The following is a 24,561-nucleotide window of genomic DNA, read 5'->3' on the forward strand; positions in this document are numbered from 1 at the left end:
GCACCCAGGCATTCAGAAACAAACTGCAGAGCAGAAAGAAAAGACCTTCAACTTCTTTCTCAGTACATAAATAACTTTCTCGAGAAGCTGAGAAGGATGAGACAGGCAATGAGCTGAAACACAGAAGGTATGACTCATGCTTCAGGGCAGGATTGCCTTACAGTGCCAGTGTCTGATAGTGATAATCCAGCTGGACCCACTGCTGGGAGGCAGCGAGCAGTAGCAGTTGCACCCATGACTCCCACACTTCTCATCAAGACTAATTTGTCTGATCCCTCCTTCCTTTGGGACCAGGGGAGAGATGAGCCGTACAGCCAGCACTGAACACAGGCTGCTTCCCAGGTACCTGCGGCAGAGCCCAAGACTCAGACAGCTCACATGAGGCCACCAGGGAGCCTCTGACCCCTTCCCACAGAGACAATAGCCAAGTCCTATGAAGCCTGAGGTTGTTCAGTAAATAACCCCTGCCTCCCACCTCAGCTAGTCACAGGCACTGGCCCCAGCCAAAACCAATAGATCAGAAGCAATATGTCATTTCCAGGCCACACTGGTTTGGTTATGATGAGTCAAAAAACATTAAAGGGAACACAGATGTAGTGAGATCACCTCATTTTCTGGATCCTTCCTATCTCTAGAAATCTGGCCTGATTTCCCTCAACATTTCCATGTGCACACACAAAAACATCCCTTGTGCTGCTGGTCATGCCTCTTGGACACAGGTGTGTTGCATGACACTTGGCAGGGGCAAGTGAGCTCGAGCTCACTCTGAGCTGCAGGCAGGATGGTGTCTCCCTGTAGGAAACTTTATTCAGTTATTTCAAATAGCTCCCACTTGCACACAAAGCCATGTTTTGTAATAAAAACAAGCAGGAAAGTCACATCCGAAGGAATTTCACCTATTTCCCCTTCCACTTATTCCACTCTAGTTACCTTTAAAAAGACAAAACCCCAAGAAACTGGCCACCAGAACAACAAAGTAGCCAAGAAGCTAATGTAATAACCTCATCCTTCAAAATCCACCCTGCCCTTCATACTTGTAGGTTTCCACAACAGTCTTAAATCATACAGTATCTTTTAACTTCTTTCTTTTTTAAAGGTTTCACTGCATTCTTTTCTTTATACAAGCAATGTTTTAATTTAGGAGAGATGCACAGGATGCCACAATTGTTCCAGTAGCCTGGACTTTCCCAGCAAACTGAGGCAGGTGTTACCCTGCTCAGCTACAGAGGCAAAGCTGCAACCAGTTAACTCCTTACAGTGCAGGAAGGAGCAGAAAGGGCATCAGAGACAAGAGTGGGGGTTCCCATCCCCCTGCCACCCCCCCGCCCCCCCCCCCCCAAAAATAAAAAAGGTTGCTTGGGGTCCAGATGAAGCTGCAGAAGGATCAGGTTAGTGAGTTCCCACGTCCCTGCTGAGCTGTGGTAGCTGACCATGCACAGGCTGTCCTTGCAGCCCAGTGCCATTGAGCTTTAAGCAGAAATACCATGTCCTAAGGCCCTGGTCCTTCAGATGACAGCAAAGAAGGCAGCTGTGGGCTAAACGCCACATTGAACTCCCTGGAGATAGAGCTGAAATGCTTTGCAGAACAAGGATGAGTGACTGTGCTTGGGCTTTAGCTACACTTATAAACTGCTCTACATCTTGGCTCTTGTTTTCTTTGCCACATGGCAGCTGGCTACATCCAAGATCTTAAATTCCTGGAAGAGAAAGTGACTCCGGAAACTCAGCTGTGCAACAGATGCTCCATCTAGTGTTTATTAACCAATATTTCATTTTCTTCAATGATTTGTTTTGCTGTTAACACTTAGCTCCATCTTTTATTTGTCCATTTGTCTATTTACAATCATTACTGAAAATACTAACTTTCTGCTGGTTATTTTAAATGCACAGTTTTGATTTAGCCTCCACTTACACCTTAAGTGATGATACACTGATTTCCATTGAGAGATTAGAGCTTGCAGAGCAAAATGAAGGAGAAATGTTTTAAAAGAGCAGTGAGCATTTCTCCAGGTGCTTTGCTAACACAAAGCAAATGGAGAACTTGGAGCAGGAGTGAAACAAAAACTAAAGGACACCCAGTGTTACCACCTGGTCTCCACAGCACGCAGGTTTCTCAGGACAGTCCATGCCAGCCTGCCTGGTGCTCAGGCTGAGCCGTACAGCAGTGAGTGAGGAAAACGTGACTCAAGGGCTCAACTCCCGTCATGCCACTGATCTGGTCCCTGAACTCAGTGAGTTTTACTCACACCTTCTGCCCACCAGGCACAAGTCCACCCTCCCAGACTATTTTGAGGCCCATTTTGAAGGCCTGCTGAACACTATGCAGCATGAGAGAAAGCAAGCAGAGCCGGTGACTCCTCCCATGTCCATAAACACATTTCCTCCCTCCAAACGCACCCACCTCTCACACTTCCCCCTGGCTCTTGGTGGTGGTCTTACCTACCTGAAGCCAGGTCTCTGCAGGGTCCCTGCAAGGACACATCCCAGTTCACCACGCTGTCCCCCAAGCAGGGGGCCCTGGTCCTCCTGCATGGTGCACATTCACCCTGCTCAGCGGAGCCAGGGCTGCACCCCCCCAAGCAGCTGGACTGAGGCGAGGGACTGCCACAGCAGGGAAAGGGGAAAACTCCTCCCCAGGCACAGGGTTGTGGTGCTGAGCCCCTCTGCCACAGACCCAGCTGCTTTGTTGTCCTCTGTGTCCAGCCTGGCTGTTGGGGAAGGACAGGGAAGTAAGCAGGTGGCACAAAGCCCTTGGGGCACCTCAGCACACCTGGGCTCAGCAGGGCCCAGCAGCTGCTGGAAATGAGTCCCAGTGAGCTGTCTGGCAGAGCCCTGCCGGTGTACATGTGTGGTGCTGGCTTTTCCGGGTGCCCAGGTGGACTGCAAAGCATCTTTGGACCATGGAAAAGCAGGCACAAGCAGGACAGCCATCAGGCCTGGCAGTTGCCATATGTGTTTGAAAAGTGCAGGACTTGCCTGCAGGGTTTGATTGTGGGACAAACAGCAAAATACCCAAATGCATGGAGAGGTTCCTTGTTATCTCAGGCTGCACCAGATTTGCACTATTTTAGGAGTTCCTAGTTCTTGATTTACTGCTCACACAAAGTGAGCAGTGCTTGTAACGTTCTTACTGCAGAAAGGAAAGCCAACGGCTGATGGAACAAGAAGTCCCAAGCTTATAGTTTGGTAAGGAAGAAAAAGAAAGAAAACCACCCTTGTTCTGTTGTGTTAGTAGGGCTGGAGAAGCACTGGGATGAGCTGCCTGGGGAGGGGACAGGGTCTGCAGTGGGGAAGACCTTTAGAAAACAGTTGGCCCTCAGGTCCTGACAGGAGGCAGTGATGGCCCTAACAGCCCCTACATTGCCCTCGTCTTCTGGGTGGGGGCTGAGAGAAACTTCGGAGGAAAGCTGGCAAGGAGCTACAGTAGAAATGGAGAGCCCCTGGACCCCACAGCGACGAGGCACAATCCAAGGCACAGATCTAAGCTGCAGAAACTGCTTTCATTGCTATGGAAAATGTAGCAGAAGGGGTGCTTTCATGGGCAGAAAGCATTTAAGAGGCACCACATGCTCCCGTGCCGGCTCTCCCCCTGTGCCACAACTTGCAGCAGACCTTCACAAACCTTGTGCTGCAGTACTGACACAAGTGGGAAAGCAGCACACTGCAGCTTTGGGATCGGAAGGAGAGGTCCCCCTATGGAGAAATGGCAGATGGCACCACCCGGTTTGGGCAAGGTAAAACTACATGTGTACGAGCAGTACAATAGCACTATTTGAGTAAGAGCTTCCAATAAACCAGATACAGGACTGCTGCAGGATGTCCCCCAGGGCAACACAGGAACCAGAGCCAGTTTGCAGAACTATAGGTCCAGTTTGTTGCAAAAAATGAGAGCAGCTCGACACCAGGGGAAGACACACAACACTAAAACACATTTTCTGCTAACTGTGGTTTTCTTGTTTTTTTGCAGGTGATGGCCGTGCTGCTCTTCCCTGTGCAGCTGCTGGCAGTGGCTGTCACCATTTACTTAGAGCTGGTGAGGTCTGCTCAAGGCGGCGCCTACTATGGCATTAAGCAGCTGCCACCCCAGGTGCCCCAGTACCAACCCCTTGGACAACAAGTACCTCACATACCACTGGGCAAAGAAGGCATCCCAATGCAGCACATGGGCAAGGAGATGCCCCACATGCAGTATGGGAAAGAGTACCCCCACCTGCCCCAGTACATGAAGGAGGTCCCACAGATGCCTCTGCTTGGCAAGGACATGGCTCCCAAGAAGGAGAAAGGTAGGCTCATCATGCCCCTCACCACTCCTGCACAGTCCTGCCTGGTGCCCCACAGCACCATTTGCCCAAGGTGTGTGTGGGGGAACTGAAGGTGGGGAGATTTAAAGGTTTGCAGATGAAAACATGCAATTCCTCTTCTGACTCTGCAGTCCTGTTCCTGTAGGTTATTTATGGGTGTAACAAAGGCATTGAAGGTACAAGCATTACTGTGTGAGTCTGCACGTACAGGCACTTTCAGTATCCAGTAAAGGAAGTTCTGACAATATTCAGATATCTAAGAAAACTACATAAAGTGTCCAAAATGCAAAAGGCAACAAGGAACACCCAGTATTATCCCATGCCATAAATTTTCTGTGGGAGCAGTGAGACTTCAGACAAGCTGGTTAACTCTTTGTCTTCTTGAGGGTTCGGCTTAACCACAGCCTCCACTGGCTTCAGAGGGAAATGGAAGATTTCAGGGCCTATTTTTGGAGTGTCTGAACAAACACAACCGGCTGTAGTAAAATTAACCCATCCTGCGAGCAAGGGAGGTTTTGTACATGCAAAAAACACAACATGTGCAGAGAGGGAGGAGTTCTGCCTCTCGAAGAACAGTTAATTCTCCTGCCCCTAAATCTCATTGCTGTCCTTCCCCCAAACCCCTCACTTCTTCATCCATTTTAGAGTGAGAGAGAAGCAGACTTAACACAAAAAGCCTGTAGTTTGAAAAGCAACCAACCCCAGCACAACCACTCTCATGCAGCAACGCCCTCACCCTGACCTGCAGTGCCGAGTGGTCACATACACAAAATGTGGGTTTGGATAATAAAAACCTTTTATGCAGTGTTTAGAAAAGCTCCATTAAGATGTGGCTACACGAAACCCTGTGGGAGCTTAGCAGTGCTGGGTAAGGGTGTAGGTTTCCAGCAGTATCGTAATGGGAACCAAAGCCTTGGTGAAAATGCAGTCATATACACGTACAAACTTCTCATTGATGCCATCTTTTTTAAACGATCTTGCTAGTGTAAGTCCCTACAGCAAAAGCACTTTTATGCCGCAACTCCTCTTACAGCATGAGGGCACCAAGCCACTTCCGTGTCCTGAGAAAACTTTGAGTAGATTAGCCTACAGCAACACGGAACAAAAAGCAGATTTTGCTGCTTAAGGTTGTACAGGTGAAAAATGCTAGTAAAGGGAAAACAGCTTTTGCATAGCAAAAAGTAAGCAAATATGATGTATTTATTTTATGGAAACAGAAACACATGCAAGTCTGGGACATCCTCTTTGATCCAAACACCAGCCTGTAACTCGCTGTCCAGCTCTGCCTCCCTGCCCACCACCAAACCAGGAGGCATCGCAAATGATTCATGCAAAACCGCCTTTGTGTTTCTCGAAGGATGTGACTGCAATCACCTTTTGATTCTCCAATCCCCTTTTCTTCTTTTCCTTTTCTTCCCAACCCAGAAATGCCCATGCGCAGTCTGAGGGGTGAGCAAGGTCCCCCTGGTGAGCCTGGACCAAGAGGGCCACCTGGGCCACCAGGATTACCGGGCCACGGTGTGCCAGGAGCCAAAGGAAAACCAGGCCCGCAAGGATATCCAGGAATTGGGAAGCCAGGTTTGCCAGGAATGCCAGGGAAGCCGGGGGTCATGGGGCCCCCAGGGCCGAGAGGGGAGATGGGGCCAAAGGGGGAGATCGGGCCTATGGGGATACCCGGGCCGCAAGGACCACCAGGGCCACACGGGCTTCCTGGCATAGGGAAAGCGGGTGCTCCAGGGCTGCAGGGACAGCCGGGGCTGAAGGGTGAGCCTGGGATGAAGGGGCCTCCGGGAGCTCCTGGGATTCCAGGGCCAAAAGGGGAGAAGGGCGTGGGGATCCCAGGATTGCCAGGGCTGAAGGGTCCGCCTGGACTGCCAGGCCCCCCCGGCCCCGTGGGGCTGCCAGGGGTTGGCAAGCCAGGCATGGTTGGCTTCCCTGGCCCGCAGGGACCCTTGGGCAAACCCGGACCCCCGGGGGAGCTGGGGCTGCAGGGGCCCCCAGGCGCCCCTGGAATCCAAGGCCCTCCTGGCCTGCCTGGAGTTGGCAAACCTGGCCAGGATGGCATCCCCGGCCAGCCTGGCTTCCCGGGTGGCAAAGGGGAGCAGGGCCTGCCAGGCCTGCCCGGGCCCCCCGGCCTCCCTGGGGTTGGGAAGCCAGGCTTTCCCGGGCCCAAAGGCGAGCGCGGAGTAGGTGGCCTGCCCGGGCCCCTGGGGCCAAAGGGGGAGAAGGGGCATGCGGGGCCACCTGGCATGGGGGGGCCCCCGGGGGAGCCAGGCCAGCCGGGGCTGCCAGGCATCATGGGCCCCCCAGGGGCCGCGGGCTTCCCAGGACCCAAAGGAGAAGGAGGCGCCGTTGGGCCACCAGGACCGGTGGGTCCCAAGGGTGAACCTGGCCTGCAGGGGTTCCCGGGAAAGCCAGGCTTCCCTGGGGAAGTGGGGCCCCCCGGGCTGCGCGGGCTGCCAGGCCCCACAGGGCCCAAGGGGGAGGCTGGACACAAAGGCCTGCCGGGGCTGCCAGGTGTCCCAGGGCTCGTGGGGCCAAAGGGCGAGCCGGGGCTCCCCGGTGCCCAGGGTCTTCAGGGCCCCTCGGGCATCCCGGGCATTGCGGGACCCAGCGGTCCCATCGGCCCCCCAGGGCTGCCGGGGGCTAAGGGGGAGCCCGGCATGCCCGGACCCCCCGGCTTCCCTGGCGTAGGCAAGCCCGGTGCGGCAGGGCTGCAGGGACCTCCAGGGAAGCCCGGAGCCCTCGGTCCCCCTGGCCAGCCCGGACTCCAGGGGCCACCCGGCCCTCCCGGGCCCCCGGGTCCCCCGGTCATGATCCCACCCACTCCACCGGCCGTGGGACAGTACCTGCCCGAGGTGAGGCCGGGGATAGAGGGCCTCAAGCCCCCCTACGGCTACAAGGGCAAGAAAGGCAAGGCTGGCGGTGCCGTCTACGAGATGCCGGCATTCACGGCAGAGCTCCTCACCCCCTTCCCCCGGGTCGGGGTGCCCGTGAAGTTCGACAAGCTCCTCTACAACGGCCGGCAGAACTACAACCCTCAGACGGGGATCTTCACCTGCGAGATCCCCGGCATCTACTACTTCGCTTACCACGTGCACTGTAAAGGGGCCAACGTCTGGGTGGCGCTGTTCAAGAACAACGAGCCGCTCATGTACACCTACGACGAGTACAAGAAGGGCTTCCTGGACCAGGCTTCGGGCAGCGCCGTTGTCCCGCTGATGCACGGAGACAAGGTTTACGTTCAGATGCCATCCGAGCAGGCGGCAGGACTCTATGCCGGGCAGTACGTTCATTCGTCTTTTTCAGGATATTTATTGTATCCCATGTAAAACAAAAACCAGACACACACACACACACACACACACACACACACACACAGAGTCAAAACCTTTCTTCTCTACTTCAAACTTTTATACTATGAAAGATGCATTTTATGACTGTTACAGACCATCTTGTACAAAAAAAAAAAAACAAAAACGAAGTTTAACATTATGCACAGGTAGTTATAAAAATAATAATTAAAAAAAAAAGGTGTGGTGAACATATCTACAGATGTTTATCAGGTTCAGAAGCAGTATTTTGCACCCGAGGGGGACATATTAGCTGTACGCTATATATTTCTGTGATGCCACGCTTACTTCATTTCATCCACAATAATTCAGTGCTAAGGTTCAGATCAGTGTGTATCACTCACTCCTGTCGTGTGTTTCACTGATTGTAATTACAAGATAAAAACCGGTGACTTAAACCAGAATAGGTCAGTCTCAAATTATATGGAAAAATTTGAATGGCTTTTTATCTGTTTGGGTGAGTGGGTTTTGGGGGGGAGGGGGGGTTGACAGCAGGTCTGCCTGACAAGCATAGGTCTCTTAGCTGAGGACCTTTACTTCCCTTCCCCCCACATAAAATATTCCAGCAAGTGTGTTTTTACTGAATGATTTATTTATGATGGAAAAGCAGTATTGATGGTGTGACTATTCCTTGGGGGGCCTCCTCCAGCAGTCACCGGACCCAGAATGTACCCGCTGATGCCAGCAGGCGCTGGGTTCACCTCCCAGTGCTGCAGCACTCGAAGAGCCTCCATCTGCACTTGTACAGTTGAAGTAGCTGGGGTAGATCAGAGACAAAACTGAGGGGTTCCCCATTTGCTTTGTGCCACATGATGGAGACATTTTGACCAGCACACAGCAATGCAGAGGGGCAGGTATAAATTTGCTCAGATTTCTGTGTTTGTGGTAAGAACCTGCATCTGTCTGGCTTGTCAGAAGAGACACCTGTTCTGCCACTCAACACAAGTTAAATCAGTTTCTTCTTCAATGACTAGGCAAAGCAGAAGTAGCGCTGCTTGTTAATTAACTTTTAGGTTGTTGTTTGAGATCAACCAGTAACTTTACCAGCAGTACTGATCATGCAGATTTATCCAAGAACTTCGTTTTATGTAGAAGCTGATTTCCCACCCTTATTTATATGCTACCTGTTGCCAAGGAGAACCTGCAGGCCTCCATCTTTTCTGTACATGAGGAGAGCAACTTCCCTGTGAGAGCTATCTGCTCATCAATGGTGCTAATCTCACCTCCGAAGTATTTGCTTCCAAAGGGCAGGGTGCTTTGCTGTGGTTCCCTGTGCGGTGCTGCACATCACACACTGTTAATGCTAGCTGAGCGAGTTCAATATTCATCACTTCTTCAATGTCTTTAGCTAACGCTACCGCTTTTGATTCAAAAATGAACTAGATTTTTCATGCAGAACTAAGATTGGATTTAACTGGCATTACCATTATTTAAATGCAGAGTTTAATGCAGTCTAACATTGACTAAGGACTCCAGTGATATAATGTGGTGCTTTATCTCAGAAATTTTATGGAACGGTGGCAGGAACGGTTGGACAGTTTACCAGGCATTGGTGACTTCAGTGTGTTCTCAGAATATGAGAGAGATGTCAAAAGCAAATAATTTTGTATTTAAAATTTTTGTACTGATTTGAAAAAAGATATCTTATTAAATACCTTAAAAAACATTAAACAAAATCCTGTTTTCATTCAGCAGAAACATTAGAAGGAACATTCAACATGCGGGAAGCCAAGAAATCAGGCAGCGTAGAGGTACACTGCTAAGGGTTTCCGATCTCCCAAAAACTCTGGCTGGCAGCCCAGGGTGGGAGACTCACACCATGACCCTGGCTCTCCCTGGGATATGGAAACAGCTTTTCCCATTACTGCTCATTCCCATTTTTCACCTGCGGCTTATACCTAGTATGAAAGCAGTATCATAGCTGTCACTGATCTACATCACTATTCAGCTGTGGCTCCATTGCTGACAGAAGGTAGATTTAGATGAGATACTAGAAACTGTTCTTCGGTAAGAGTGTGGTGAGACACTGGCAGACAAGCTGCGGCTGCCCCATCCCTGGCAGTGTTCAAGGCCAGCCTAGATGGGGCTTTGAGCAACCTGGTCTAGCGGAAGGTGTCCCTGCCCACGGCAGGGGGTTGGAACTGGATGAGCTTTAAGTCCCCTTCCAATCCAAACAGTTCTGTTATTCAGTGTGTAAATTATAACCCATGGTGGGGCTCCCCGAGTCTCACCTCAGACAGGCATTTCCTCCAGGCTGGCGAACTCCTAAACTGTCAGTACTAAAATGAAGGTATTGCACACCTACTTGTGTCAGGTAATCCTTTTCTAAACCTTCCTTAGACTCCCTGAAGCTGCTGGCTAAGCAGCTCCCTGCTCCCCAGTATCTCAGTTTTACTGTACAGAGAGAGAGAAAACAAAACATGAGTGAAGTATCACAGTCAGTGTCTCCCACTTTCTATCTAAAGTGTTTTCACCACACACCATCTTCCTAGTTGAACATCTTTTATTTTAGCAATCCCCTGGAAGTCCCCCATAAGACAGGCAAGATTAAAAAAAAACATGAAAAACTGAAATCAGGAGGATGCTGCTCTGGATCATACCCACAAAAATCTATGTCCCAGCCTCACTTTTGCTCAGCCTGGAGCGAGCTCTCTACCTGCAGTACGGCTCAGACGACCTCAGTTCAAACATCTTCAGCTCTGTTTGCTTTACTAAGCACCAAAGCTTGTTCTGAAACTCAACCTGTATCTGACAACACTCTGTGTACTTTACACACCATTAATAATGGGGCTGGGCATGCCTGCGCATCATTGCACATGCAGAGCGTGCTGACCCTGCAAAAATAAGCCTGAGGGCACTGTCTTTAACACAGTTTATTCACAGGAAAATAATCTTTTTCCATTTGTAGCGTTCAAAATTTCACACAAAACGACTGCAAGTGTCTTCAAAATACAGCTGGCACTTTAAAAGCATATAAAACTTAAGACAAATGGTAAATAAAGTAAGTATTTACCGATACCAGAAAGAGATGTTGGGTTTCCTAGGTTCTTAAAAATCAGACTCCATTTAAAAGTTATACCACCTCCCAGGGCATTGTTAAAAAGTATAGCCCAGGAAACGAGGTACCACACACTCATAATTAGACACCAAAGTTCTATATTATTATCACCAATACAGTAACTAGAAACGTCATTTATCATGTCTTTCAGGCACTCTCAGGTTCATATTTAGTGCAATAGTCTTCAACCTTCCTTTTTAAGTCAGCTCTCAGTACTTCCCTTAATTATTACAGCAAAAGAAAAAACACTTTCCTGATAGAAAGCAAACAAAAAAACCATAAAAGTCTGAGCCGAAGCAAGCTTTCAGCTGACACCCGCCATCCTGCTTGTTCTGGGCATACTCCGCTACCTTACAGATGGGTCTTTACTACGGTGCAGCGTTTCAAGCAGGGTGGCAGATAAAATGCAGGAGCACCTCTGCTGAAGGTGCTGCCATCTCTGACCTCAGCAAGCTGCTGGGGAACAGGACACAAGAAGAAGGGATGAGAGCACCTGACTTTGCAGTTGATACAGGAAGAAAATGGACAGGAGGTACTAGGTACCTATACAGTTACACTGTTACCACTCACGGAAACAGAGCTGGCAGCACCTTGACATTCAAAATCGGCAGCTTTGCAGATGATGATGTGATTAAAAACAAAGGGGAGCTGTTAAAGGGAAGTTTCAGTGCAGAGATTTCACTTTCAAGAATGACACAACTAGAAAAACAGAACCTTAATAGCAGCTCACTCTCAGAAAAGATCTAAGTTTCTGGAATTAGTATTATTGCTTTTTCCAAAAAGTCCCAAGGCAAGTCTTTCGTTCTGCAAAGTGCCTGTGGAAACACATGCCTGGATAGAATAGGCACCATCATCTGTGAAACACTCACATAGCTATTCCTGCCTAAGTGAAGCTGATGGAAGAGCCACTGCCATCCTCAAGGCAGTGTAGCAGAAACAACGTGAAGCAGGTGATGAAGCAGGGTTGGAGTACACAGAATCTTACCAAAACATCTTACAGGAGGGAAAATTAATCACTTGGGTTGCTGCTTCTTATTGAAGAAAAAGCTACTGGCCTGCAAGCTGTGCTTTCCAAAGCCCTAGTGCCCAGTGGTTTAGCAACAGTTCCGGCTCTTGCCTCAGCCCCGAGTGAACAGTTAGGCTGTAAATGCTCCCCAGCCACCCAGAACAGTAACCTTGGCATACATGGACTTGACACCCCTGCAGGAGCACAGGAGTAGGGGGAAAACATCCCTGGGAGTGTTGCTTCATTTCCAAAATGTCAGTCATACAAACGGGGAGGCTTATTAAGAATAAATACGATAAAAAGGGGCAGTTGATAGGGATAAATGCTTGTGGACAGCATGTTAAATGTGTTGAGAATACAAAAACATTATTAAAAAGCCCCGAGCAAACAACCAACCAACCAACAACAAACCAACAAAATTGTTAGGGAGACAAAAAAAGCTGACATGGCAAAAAAAGAGCAAAGGAGCCTAAGTAAAAAGTTTGGGGAACACCATTTTCTTGCCATGAAGCCTTTTTTCCAATTACTTTCCTTGGATTCTAATTATAGCAGAACAAAACCCAGTTGCGTCCCTTCCCCCCCAAAAAAAGAAAAGCAGAAAGCCTCCTAGGAAAATTAGAAGGAATCAAGTTTACATTAGTTGGAAGAATCTCTCTGGAGAGGCAATATAGCATAGAAAATACGCACATCCTCAAAAGCTCCGTGCCCACCTGCTACTGGGGACAGGGGTTGCAGAAGCAGAGGGGAACAGCAACGCCATCACAAGAATGATGGACTATGGGGAGAGGGCAAATTCCACAGCTCTCCTGGACAAAATCCTCATAGCATACAGAAAGACATGGATGTGGCTGGATCCACGGCTGCAGCCCATCCCAGAGCTGGGGTGGGGCACATCTTGATGGGCAAGAGGCAGCCCTCCACTTCTGCCTGGCTCTGTTCTCAACAGCCTGAGATGTGCCAAGGACTTCTACACAGAGAGAGCTCACACAACACCACGACCTCTGCAAAAAGCGTTTCATATGCATTTTCTTTCCTGTGGAATTACTATGTCAGGAGTCCAAATCACTGCAGTGACAAAAACCTTTTTAATGAACTAAAATTGCCATGAGAAATAAATGCTGGTGGAGGCAGAGGCGTAGCATCACTTTTTGTGAATGCAAAACCCTACTTGTTTCTATTCAGATTTTTTTTTAGCAACTATCTCCTCAAATCCCAGAAATATGAATGTAAAAAAAAAAAAAACAAAAAAAAAAAAAAACACAAAAAAACCCCACCAAAACCCAAGTAAGAACCCTTCTGTCACAGGGGGAAGAAATTCTGGTTTCCTCCATTTCCAATTCTGGTTTCCCCCATTTCCAGCACCACAGCCCCAGACTGCTCCCCTCCGCTCCATGCCCTTGCCCTGGGCATGGCTGGACAAGCGGTCACCCCCTGCAGCACCACCTGCAGCAGCTGGGCCCAAAGGACACACATCCAGCTCGCAGGACACCATGGCACAGCCTGACACTTGCTGGGGACATGTCTGCGTCCTTCCCCAACCCTTAATACAAGATTCTTATGACATTCAAAGTTATTTCAGGTATGCCCCTTTTGCATGAAAGGGTCCAAAGCTCAGAAGTCATTAGGTGAAAGCACAAACCTCTTCCTCTTTGGCTGTAGCTACCCCCCAGATCACACTGCCCTCACTGATTCCCAAACAGCAGAGCCAAGGAGCTGAAGCTGGACATAACTACAGGCACATGGGGGTTTTAAATACCTATTTAAATACCTACATATCATTCTGCAAGAGAAACAGGAAAAAAGAAAGATGGCTCTTTGGTCACTTCAGAGCTTATTCCTCTAGGTTGCTGCAGCAAAGAAACTGCATTTGGTACTCTTGTAACCCTCAGCTTCTAGGAAAAAAAACACTGTGCTCTTGACCTGCTAGAGGTTTGTATTAATCTCTTATTTAGACTGATCCTAAAAGTACTAAAACTCTCTCTATAATTTTATTAAAAAGCAGCAAAGTTTTTCTACCAACTTTAAAGATGTCTGTTTTCTTTTTGAAGTGGACTTCATTGTACTTTCTTCAGGTGTGATTGATCAAGATAACACAAGATCTGCAAATCTTACACAATTAGAAAAAAATAACGCACCGTTTGAGAGAATTGGAACAACGCATTGCTTGTTCTGCTATAACAGCTGTCAAGAGCATTTCCAGGCAGATTTAACTTACTCAGCTGGCTTGTCTGAGACCAGCCAATACAGGAAACAAATGTCCCATCACATGTTTCAATTAAAAAGCACTAAATGATTTAGTTCAGCCGCATCCTTTAAACCTAAATGTCAAGACAGGAGAGGTAAACAGAAGCCAAGTGATAATTCAGCTGAGGCACACCTTGGTATTCCCAAGCACACTCTATTTCAAAAATGGAAACATTCATTGCTCAAATTGGTGCATTTCAAAGGTGGAAGCACATTACAGCATCTGCAAAAGGAGACTGTACTGGTCTGGAAAAATACACCTTGATTCTTGGGAAGCAAACAGGAAATACAAAAGATCCTGTCCTAGAGATCTAGGAATCCAACAAGCATTGGCTCCAAATTTAAACTCAGGCATGAACACCTGTGTCGCAGCCCACATTTCCACTGTAGTCTGGGGGAAGCTGTTAGGACAACTCTTCAGTCTTCATACACCCTCTTTTCCAAGTCACAAACTGCAAAATTTAGTGGATGCTCAGGATGAGGAGTATGATTTTCCATAAACTGGTTACACCACAAACACTGTCAGTACCAACACGTCCATGAACGGGGCCGAAGGGTCTCCATCTTTGGCAAAGGCAGACCGCTCTTCAGAGCTGATGGCCAGTGAAGAAGTTGTGGCTTCTTTGCTGAAGAGGGACATCCCCTCCTCAGGAGTAGGGCAGACCAAAACCTGCACACTCTGTGTGTTCCCCCTTCTCCCAGATACACAGTAAGGATTTATAGGCATCGCTTTAAAGCCATTTTCATACTACAGGAGAGACATTCAAGACTTTACATCCATCTACTAATTAAACACTGTTTTTTTCAGTTTTGACAGGGTAACTCTTGGAGGACAACATCAGAAACAAAAGTATTCCAGAGAAGTAACTGTTCGTAAAGAGTTCGTGCTGATAAATAAGTGATATGCATCACATTTTTATATATCCCTGATACTTTCAGCTGAAAGTTTCATGGTTTTCCCATTATTAGACAGCTTCACAGAAATTCAGTTAACTCTTTGCAAGTCTTTTACCCTTGGGCTTAGAAGAAGATTCTGCCTTAGTGAGGTTTCTGTGTTTCTTTTAAACAGTAAACAGTTATGCTGCACTTAAAAAATAAAAATGTCATACAAAAAATATATATTTTTTTTAAATCTTGAAAATAGTGATTGTTCTTCATATGTTCCACTCAGCTCTCATGTCAAATTGACCACAAAGTTCTTGTCTATAAGCTTCTTCAAAAATTTCTGTTCAGCATTGATGTTGTGGTATTCATTCTAAAGAGATGAAAGGAAATAATAAAAAGTTAAATTAAAATTATTACCAGAAGCATCACTCTGTTGTTCTTTCCTCAAAATGAAGCAAGTTCAGTGTCAGAGCAGCAGTCCAGAGAGACGAAAGAGGCTCCTATGAGCACTGTCCCTCTCCTAACTCTCCAGGAAAGGGAGGAGGAGAGAAAACAGTGCCATACACACTGGGCCATATCCACATGGAAGAGAAAACTGGTGACATTGAGGTAAAGGGCTGAGATGGAGTTGCTCACAGTGCAGAACTGAAGACAAGAGCAGAGACATAAAATAAAACAGAGGCATGACCATAGAAAAGCAGGGGGGAGGAGGACGCACCACAGATGTCTGCCAGCCTCCTGCTGCTCCTCTCCTAGTGAGCTGTGGCTTCCTCCTCTTGGAAGCAGCTCCTCTTCCTACCTCCCTCCCAGAGCTGCTTTTCTTTTCTGCTTTCCATTTCTGAAATTCAGTTATTTTCCTCACTGCAAGTGTGTAGGTCTTAACTCCTTCAATTTCCCTTTGCTTAAAGAATTTTGGCATCTGTGACAAATTGTGCAAGTAGGTGCCAAGGAAAAAGAGAATGCAAATAGAAACAACACTGTTCATGTTCTGACAGTGCTAGCTAATACCCTTCTATGAACAAGAGCTGTGTAGCCTAAGGATAACTCCACCAAAGCAAAACAGAACATACAAATGGTCGTATCTCATGCAGACATTGTGATACTGTGGAGCACAAGGGACACAAATATTTTTCAGAAACAAAAGTAGAGGTGAAGAGATTCAAGCAATGATAACCCATGAGCAGCTGACCCAGGATCAAACAGGAGGCCTGTGGACCTGGAGTCCACACTTCTATCTACTGAATTGACTTCCCCAGTTACCACCTACATTTCTCTTACCATAAACAAGCGTTTGTTACCTGCATCATCTGAGACATTGTGTCATTGCCGTAGTAGTGCAAAGAACTGTTTCTGTCAGTGAAGTCGTACTTGAAGCCTGCCAGGTGAACTTCATGGCATATGTGAAATGCTAGTGTAATGGCAATTAGCCCCGTTGTTGGATGCTTGGGTTTCTAAAAGGAAACACAAAAAGCACACGTACATAAATAAGCAGCAGCTTGATAGGAACAGCAAGAATAAAGACAGTGGAAATCAGACAGCCTCGCTCTTCTACAGATGGTTGGGTTTGTAGTTTGATCCCCTTGTGTCTCCTAAGGAGTAAGGTGTTCCATGAGTGGGGTGTTGCTACACTGGCCTTTCCTGGGATTCTGTTTCTAGTGAGGACTGAGCCCATACTGTAGCCCTTCCCTCCACACAGGCATCAGGGAAGTCTCCCCATTGCTCTGCTCAGCACCTACTTTCATGAAACTGGTCAAGCTTCAATGTATTGCAGACCATTTCACCCCATCAGATTTGACAGGGTTAGCATATGTGTTCAGAAGTTTCTAGATGATGGAGATCCAGATGAACAGAACAACATGACATGGCACCAATCTAAAAAAGCATGAATGCTACTGCTACATAAATTTCACTGCATTTGAACTTTTTCAAAGAAAGAAAATTCCAGAAGACCACAGCTTTACACCTGCCCCCACTATCTCCATTAAGAAGAAAAGAAACTTTAGATGAAATTGCTTATTTCTCCCTACAGTGAGATAGCTCAGAAGTAAATGCAACGTAAAATATCAAGAGCAAGTCAGAAACAGGGTTTAAGTGGAAAATTATGAGCATCTAACCGAAAATAAACATTTCTTACAAGAGCATGGAGCAACTCATTGCAACCATCTGTGCTGTCTTTTGATCAAGTACATCATGACCGTTTTAGCAGCAGCAGTGGCTAATGTGATCTGGGGTAGTAAATGAGGCAACGCTTGCAAAGGTGAACTCTTTCATTAGACCAACATGCTAAGGGGATGCTGGTCTAACAAAAGCTGGGGGGGGGGGGGGGAAAGCATCCTGAGAAATGAATGAAACTTTCAAGCACTGATGTTCTTTGCTAAAATAACAATTTTCTCAGAGACCAAATGAGCTGCACACTGTCACTATCTGCAATGACATCTCAAACTGAGTGCAAAATCATGTGCTTTTCTGAACTCCTACCCAAGGCTCAGTTAATTTGCCTCTGAAAACAAAGCAGACAAACCAGCATGAGACAGCTTCGTGCAGAGAGAAAGCAGATGCATTTGATGATACAGAATATTTTTCTGTATCCTAAGATGAAAGAACCCCAGGAAAAGGCTACTTACAGCAACTCTGTAAGCCTATTTAAAGTCACAGAACTGAATTATCAACTTTTATGTAGATTTTTTGGTACCATTATCAAACCAACTCTTGGAGCACTCCAGAAATAACATCAACTTAAAATGCACACTATTGTCCAGGGCTCCTGCCAGTTAGCAAAGTAACCTTCTGCCCTCAGGGCCCAATACCATCAATTTAGGGGTGACTCTTGCAATGTCCATACTAAACAGAACCCAAAAATGATGGCAGGAATGTGACATGTCAGGATTAGTGCCATTTGGAAATAACAGGAATTCCACAGGTTGCAACTAGCTCTGTTTACCTTTGGCTATCATAAAGTTCATCTCAAAATAATATAATAAAATAAGCAACACTATTAAAATGTATTATCATGCCAGCGCCCTAGCAATATCCAGATATCCTTGGCTTGTAATTAAACTTGTTCATATTTAATGGGGATAAGCACAGCCCTGGAATGACTCTGCAACACTTTCTGACTTCAGTGCTGTCGGAGCTGCACACCCGATTTTGCAGTTGTTCTCCCAGGTCTGCTAACACCACCACAGCTCTTAACAAAGAAACAGAAATGCTTGTTGGACTACGCATAAGTGCCACTCAGGGAACATGAGGCTGGCTTAATGCAAAAGGTAGACAGCAACAGTGATCTTCCACGTCTACTGCAGGCAGAGGGAGCTGAAGTGCAGGACAGCAAAGGCAGCACCAGCTCTCCCCAGGGACAAGCTACTGGACAGAAAGCTCCTAAATGGGTCCTCCAGAAGTCCACGCTGACAACGGGAACTCCTGGGGCACGACCTGCAGCTTAAGTGAGCTACTACAGATGTGCAGGCTCCTGTGACAGCCAGCCTCTGAGACAGAAGAAAAAGCATGCCTGATCTTGACCATTTGCTGTCACTGGGGACATTTGCTGCTACCAAATGCCTGGGATGGAGCAAGTGTGATGCAGAGGTAGCAGAAGGGGGCTCCAAGCATGGATGTGCTCTACCTAGCTCTGGGCAGGAGTGCCCAGCGAGGTAGAGAAAAGCAGAGGGCATGTATACTACGCAAGTGACTGAGGGGCCTGTGCCTCCATACCAGCTCCAGGACACCACAAACATCTCTAGCTCACCAACAGCCCTGTCTCACTTTTACTCCCACTGAGGGAGGAGGAATGCAGGAGCCATGGAGGCCATGAATGTTCTATGGCTCTTTAGGAGACAGTCAGGCACCCGACTACTATGCTGCTTTCTTCCAACCCTTTGCTGAAGAGCTGAAATGCCATGGATCCCCAGCAAGCACGCAGTCAAACTGGGTATTCCAGTTTTGAGAGTTAACAAGGGAGGAAAAAAGCCACTGGTAGGCTCAAAAAACCAAAATTTTACAAAGATTAAAAAATAAATAAATAAATAAATAAAAGGGCACAAAACCTCCCCAAAGCAAAAAAATCCTCAACTCCCTCAAATATTAGAAAGTTAAAACCAGAAAAAGTTGTGACAGACACTGTACAGTGACAGCCTGTCAAACGTTTCTGCACATGTCAGTTGGCTGATCCTGATGAGGCAGCTCTGTGCAATGATGTGCCCCAGCGAACTTTATTTGTACTACACAGCACGTGGTCAGTCCTGACTGCGTAAGAGAGGTCTGCAGCTTGAAGTCTTACCTTTCATCAGAAACATTCCTCAGTCATAAACTGACAGTTAAAACTATTTTTGTGTCCAAATTGCCAGTTAACTCATTACAATGCTTGGCATCAAATCAGTAAGCACACAAATGCTGCTAGATATATGTCATTAGCACAGGGCTGGAATATCCTGTATGCTCTCCAGTCCTTACCCACCCCAGCAGTGGGAAATTGCAGCAGTGTTAGAATTACTGCAAGTTGGGTGTGGGGGGGTGTGTGTTTGTGTGGGGGTTTTATGGTGTTTTGGTTGTGCTGGGATTCTGGGGGGATTGTTTGTTTGTTGTTTTGTGCAGTTTGGGTTTTTTCCATTTTTGTGGTTTTGGTTTTGTTTTTACAGAAAAACAAATATATAACACCTTGCATTTAATATTTCAAGACTCCTTAATATTTCTAGAGGCTCTTTGGATCTGCCATGTTCCAATACCTGTCTGGTTTTCCCAATTTTGTAATAGGCATTATGTCTGTCTGCAAAAGCAGTCTCATTTAATACTAATTATAGAATGGATGTACAAGGCTACCCACACTTTCTGGATTCCATTTTTCCATCTTTTCTAAGCACCATTCTAAATGCAAACTACTGCAATGTGAACCTAAAGGATGTTCTAACATAGTCCACTATAATAAAGAGAAAATTACCTCTGAGTATACATTTAGTTGCACGAAACTGAAAGGCACAGAATTAAAAACCCTACCTCCTTCTTGGGAAACCTTGTTGGAAAACGAAGCCATTCATAAGCTGTTTTTCTGGTGATGCTGGGATCAAGAATCCTGATTTGACTAGATTTGTATATCATGTTCAGAGCCGGTTTCTTCCAAAAGCCTTTAGCACTCTGTAACAGGTAAGCAAATACCCATTTTCAGCAGCTATAAATGGTTGATTTTGGTTATTTAGCAGAGTAAAATTCAAGGGCAGGAGGATGAAGAAGGAGTGCTGAACCTCCCAAAGTTCAGCAAAGACGTGCAAATTGTACTCCTGCAATAGGTAATCCACTGCAGCAGCAGAGACTGGGGCCAGCTTCCTGGAAAACAGCTTTGCAGAAAGGTCCCTGATGGACCAGCTATATGGCCCAGAGGCAGTAAATGCTCATTGTGTGCTTGGCCACACTAGTAAGAGCATAAGGAACACGTAGACAGATGTTATCATTTTCAAATACTTTGCACTGTGCTTTTCTGAGATCTCACAAATGCTGTTTTGGGTTCTCCCCTTTTGTGCAAGTGTCAAACTTGGGCAAGCTCAGCAGAAGGCCACTAAAATGGCCAAGGGGCCAGGGAGTAGGGCAAACAAGAAGGTCTGAGAAAGCTGTGTTTGTTCAGCCCATCTTAACTGTTTGTTCTGAGTTTACAAAAAGAGACAGCACCAGACTCTTTTCAGAGGCACACAGTGAAAAGATGAGAAATTCTTTCCTGTGAGGGCACTGCAACACTGAAACAGAGGTTGCAGAAAAATCCTTGGAAATACTCAAAACGTACCTGGACCATGCCCTGAGAGCCTGGCATAGCTTTTAACTTGGCCTTCCTTTCTTTCAACAAGGTTTTGGACTAACGACCTCCAAAGAGAGGTCCCTTCCAACATTATTCTGCAATTCCACCAAGTGTGCAGGATAAAATAATCTGGGAAATGGCTGGAACATGCACGCCATAATATGAAACAGTGCTAGGAAGAGGAGAAAAAGTTACCTCGAAGAGGAAAAGTGATGTGGGATGAGGAACTGATTAAATATTTGTTCAACTATATTGTTCTGATCAAGTATACCGATCAAATATATCGTTCAAGGTCAGGCTGGAGCAACCTGGTCTAGTGGAAGGTGTCCCTGCCAGTGACAGGGGGTTTGGAACTGGATGATCCTTAAGGTCCCTTCCAACCCAAACCAATCTATGATTGAAATATGTGTGTGAGAAAGAGGCCAGAAAAATTTATGGGAAAGGGATACCGAGTAGACTGACTAGGAGATCCAGTGCTCCCCCCAGCTAGGAGGACTAAAGTTCAAAGCAAAACAGGTATTTTAAATGAGAGGTGTGTGGCAAGCTGAAGCAAAGTGCATGAATAATTAAACTCACCACTTTCTGACCACCCAGTATCTCCCAAAGCCACTTCAAGTCGCGTGGTTTGAAGACAATGAGAACAACAGTCGTATTAGGGTCGTAGTGGATCGGATCAGAGAAGATGGATTCTGGGTAAGAAAGGCGGAATGTCGTCCTCCTCCCAACGTCATCTTCATACCCTATAACAGGGCCATTATTCATTCTGCAAAGGACAGACAGAGAGATGGCAATGACCACCCTACCCACAACCTGACTGTGCACTGGCTGGCACACACGTTAGTCTGTAGGAAAGACAGCATGCCCAGGTACAGGAGGGTTTATTGGCCCAGCATTTAGTTATTACTTTACATGGTAGATGAGCAATTATCAGGTACACTCACCCTCTAATTCTGAGGGATCAAGCACGTATGGGAACTTGGCCAAGATGGTTTAGAACACAATCACACAATTGCTTATCGCATGTCACTTGAGCAGACAGCCTTCTGATTTGGCTCTAACACAGAAACTAGAGAAGACCAAAGAGAGTATCCAGCTTGGAGAATTACCAATTGCTCCATTCACACTACTAGATTATCTGAGTCATACAGGAGGCAACTGAAGAATGTTTTAATATTCTTCACTATCCACAGCATACAAGAACAGGGATTATGACTGCATACCTGATACTGATACATCTTTATGTTTGCCTTTTTTGTTTGCTTGAGGGGTTTGGAGTGTTAGGTCTCTGTTGGTTTTTTCCTTTTTTAAGTATTACTTTGCACAGCTGCCACTGCTTTGGGATATAGCAGATTAATAAGCAGTGAACAGGTGGGTCAGGTGCTTCTGTGCTGAGGTGTTAGAGGGGCTGCATTTAAGCCTCCACCTTGCAGTTTCTGCTTGGTAGGTGTGTTGCGTATTCTTTGGAGAATTCAAGCAGTCCCTGTATGCTCCATCCTTGCCAATGTGACTGACTTCTCAGCATTGGAGGTATGCTGCTTAGAAACAAATGTTTGCAAAACAAGGTATGCAGACAAGGGAGTATTTCAAAGTTTTATCAAAAGTCATCATGAAATACAGAATGCAAACATGACCTCTTTGTTCCTTCACAGTAAGTAAATGTCCACTGTATTTCTGAAATAGTTTTGAATTTTGAGATGTTTTTAAATGTGTAACAGTAGTCTACACAAAGATTTCCATTTTAAGAAGAGTAGACAGATCGCTGAGGAGCCCAAATACTTGAAATAGCTTTAAAATAATCTCTGGAGCTTCCCTGCATCATCATACTACAGAGAAAATAAATGCAAGGCAGGTTTTATTTGTAAAGCACAAAGTTGGCAGGCAAGTGAAGCTTCCTAAGAACAGGGGCATTACCTGGAGTCTGAACTTTATAAGAGGAGCTACAACTGAAGAATTCCATGTATTCATTTCCACCTTACGAGTGTGTTTTCGAATGCGTGTCAAACCCCAGGCTTTGTACAGAGAATTTTTATGGTAATGCCTGATGAGTGAAACACTGCTGTGAAAATGAGCATTATGATTGATGGCAAAGCAACAAAAACAAGCACACAATGTTGAAGCAGACAAACTGAAATGGCAGCTCAGATTTTAGTGAAAGAGGACTTAAGTACGCTACCTGACCAACTAAAGGCAGAAGGGCTGTTTAAGCAGTTACCATCTCAATTCTTGCAAGGGAGAAACTGGTTTATCTTTTTCTTAATGTGCAGAAAATTGTTATAATTAGCCAAATACTGCATTTTCAGTTTGCTTGGCATTTGAGCTTTTTTCCTCCCCTCTCCTTGCCTGTTCCTCTCTAAGCAGTTCCCCAGTTTCCCTAGCCCAACCCAGTCTTCTTCAGAGCACAGCATCCTCTGGTCTGTCAAAGCATCTTATAAACTTCCAATATGAACTAACACGCTTGAGAAAAATCGACAGACATCAACATCATCCCCCATGCATAAATGTTTAATTCACACCAAGCAATGCACAAACCAGCACAGGATTAAGAGGTGTGATATGGAAGGTCAGAGGCTGGGCTGGCCAGGATGCTGCTTACAGTGAGGGCCACGTGCTTGGACCTATCCCTGATGGCAGCATCTTGCACATGTGTATCTGTACATGAGTCAGACCTACCACCCAGTGACCTTTCCTCCCCTGTATCAGTCAATCTGTGTAATAAAACACTTATCCATTTTTTCCTAAATTTTTTTAAACGAAGGCTGTGACAGGACAAATAAACCAATGTTTTATACATTTGCACTTGCATAATAACTGAACTCTAAAGCAAAAGTTTGTTAATTCTTTGCATGTACACAAATGAAAAGGAGATACCATTTACCTGATTATCACATCATATGAGTCGATTTTCTCCCCTAATGTCTTATTTCGAAGTACTCCTCCATTACCGACCACAACACAGCGGTGACAGGCAATGCTGTGGAACAAACAGAGCTTTTAACACGCATGACTTCCTTTGCTTCATGTTGTTTTTCATGAGATATCTGCATTTAGCTGGCTTTTTTATAGTGGAAATCCTGTATCTCTTACACTCCTTGGCCTTTACAGAGTACTCTCAATCCCTTATCACACACTAAGGCTGCTTTCAAAAAAATAAATGCAGCTGCATTATTTCAGGAACTGCCAAAGTTGGGAATTGGCTTCTCTGAAGTAAAACCAGTTTTATATATGTTCTTCTTCTAGTGTTTTGCTGTTTAAGATACCTAACCCAGTTGGTGATATGGGTAATGGCCATTAGATAAATTATCTCCCACAGCGCTTCAAACTTGTCCCAGTCTGGAGGTATACCAAACCAGGACAGAGTATGTCTGAAAAGAATAGCTCAAATTAATGTGCTTCTGCAATACTGACAACTTCACAAGTCTAAAGATCTCTAACATAAGCCAAAGCAGTAAGATTTATGTTCACAATTTACCTTACATGCCTCTGAACTGTACATGTGGAACACTTCAGCCAAATGACACACATGACAGCCATTCAAATACTGATTTTTCTCCCTCTACTTGAAAGCGCTGCCTATGCATGTGCTAAGTGCATGCTGTCATGACTTAAGAAGGATATACTTAATTAAAAGTTGCATTCTCATATGACTAGATTAAAATTAGACACAATAAGTATATAAAACACTGGGAGCTTCAAGTTAAATCTTATACTACATGCAACCAGAATAGAGATTCCTTTAGAATTTACAATGTATTCAGAGCTCAAAAGCACCCCAAAAAGGTATTATGAAAATCATAAACTTACAAAAATAGATTATAAAGGTAAGATTTTCCATGTTCTCCCTCATTTTCTAAGTGCATCTTTCACTCCCTACTGTCTTATTTTAATGCTAGTAAAATGTGTGCTTTACTTAAAGAGAGTGCACAGACAGGCTTGCT

General features: G+C 46.0%; 2 protein-coding genes across 14 annotated transcripts in view; one reads left to right on the top strand and one right to left on the bottom strand.

The window, feature by feature from the left end:
* Positions 1 to 8,223, top strand: part of COL8A1 (collagen type VIII alpha 1 chain) — an 85,775-nt gene extending 77,552 nt beyond the window's left edge. For all 7 annotated transcript variants that reach the window (XM_065676602.1, XM_065676601.1, XM_065676604.1 and 4 more), the window contains 2 exons: positions 3,968 to 4,283; positions 5,727 to 8,223. In XM_065676602.1, the coding sequence (XP_065532674.1) occupies positions 3,971 to 4,283; positions 5,727 to 7,633 (2,220 nt within the window). In that variant the 5' untranslated portion in view covers positions 3,968 to 3,970 and the 3' untranslated portion in view covers positions 7,634 to 8,223. The remainder of the gene's footprint in view (positions 1 to 3,967; positions 4,284 to 5,726) is intronic.
* A 2,289-nt stretch (positions 8,224 to 10,512) lies between these two features.
* ST3GAL6 (ST3 beta-galactoside alpha-2,3-sialyltransferase 6) overlaps positions 10,513 to 24,561 on the bottom strand; it is a 49,790-nt gene continuing 35,741 nt past the window's right edge. For all 7 annotated transcript variants that reach the window (XM_065676612.1, XM_065676613.1, XM_065676609.1 and 4 more), the window contains 5 exons: positions 23,502 to 23,597; positions 21,203 to 21,389; positions 19,837 to 19,974; positions 16,146 to 16,298; positions 10,513 to 15,217 (listed from right to left, as the gene is read on the bottom strand). In XM_065676612.1, coding sequence (XP_065532684.1) covers positions 15,137 to 15,217; positions 16,146 to 16,298; positions 19,837 to 19,974; positions 21,203 to 21,389; positions 23,502 to 23,597 — 655 coding nt within the window. In that variant the 3' untranslated portion in view covers positions 10,513 to 15,136. The remainder of the gene's footprint in view (positions 15,218 to 16,145; positions 16,299 to 19,836; positions 19,975 to 21,202; positions 21,390 to 23,501; positions 23,598 to 24,561) is intronic.

The sequence above is a fragment of the Lathamus discolor genome, chromosome 4, assembly GCF_037157495.1.
Source record: "Lathamus discolor isolate bLatDis1 chromosome 4, bLatDis1.hap1, whole genome shotgun sequence".
Lineage (NCBI taxonomy): Eukaryota > Metazoa > Chordata > Aves > Psittaciformes > Psittacidae > Lathamus > Lathamus discolor.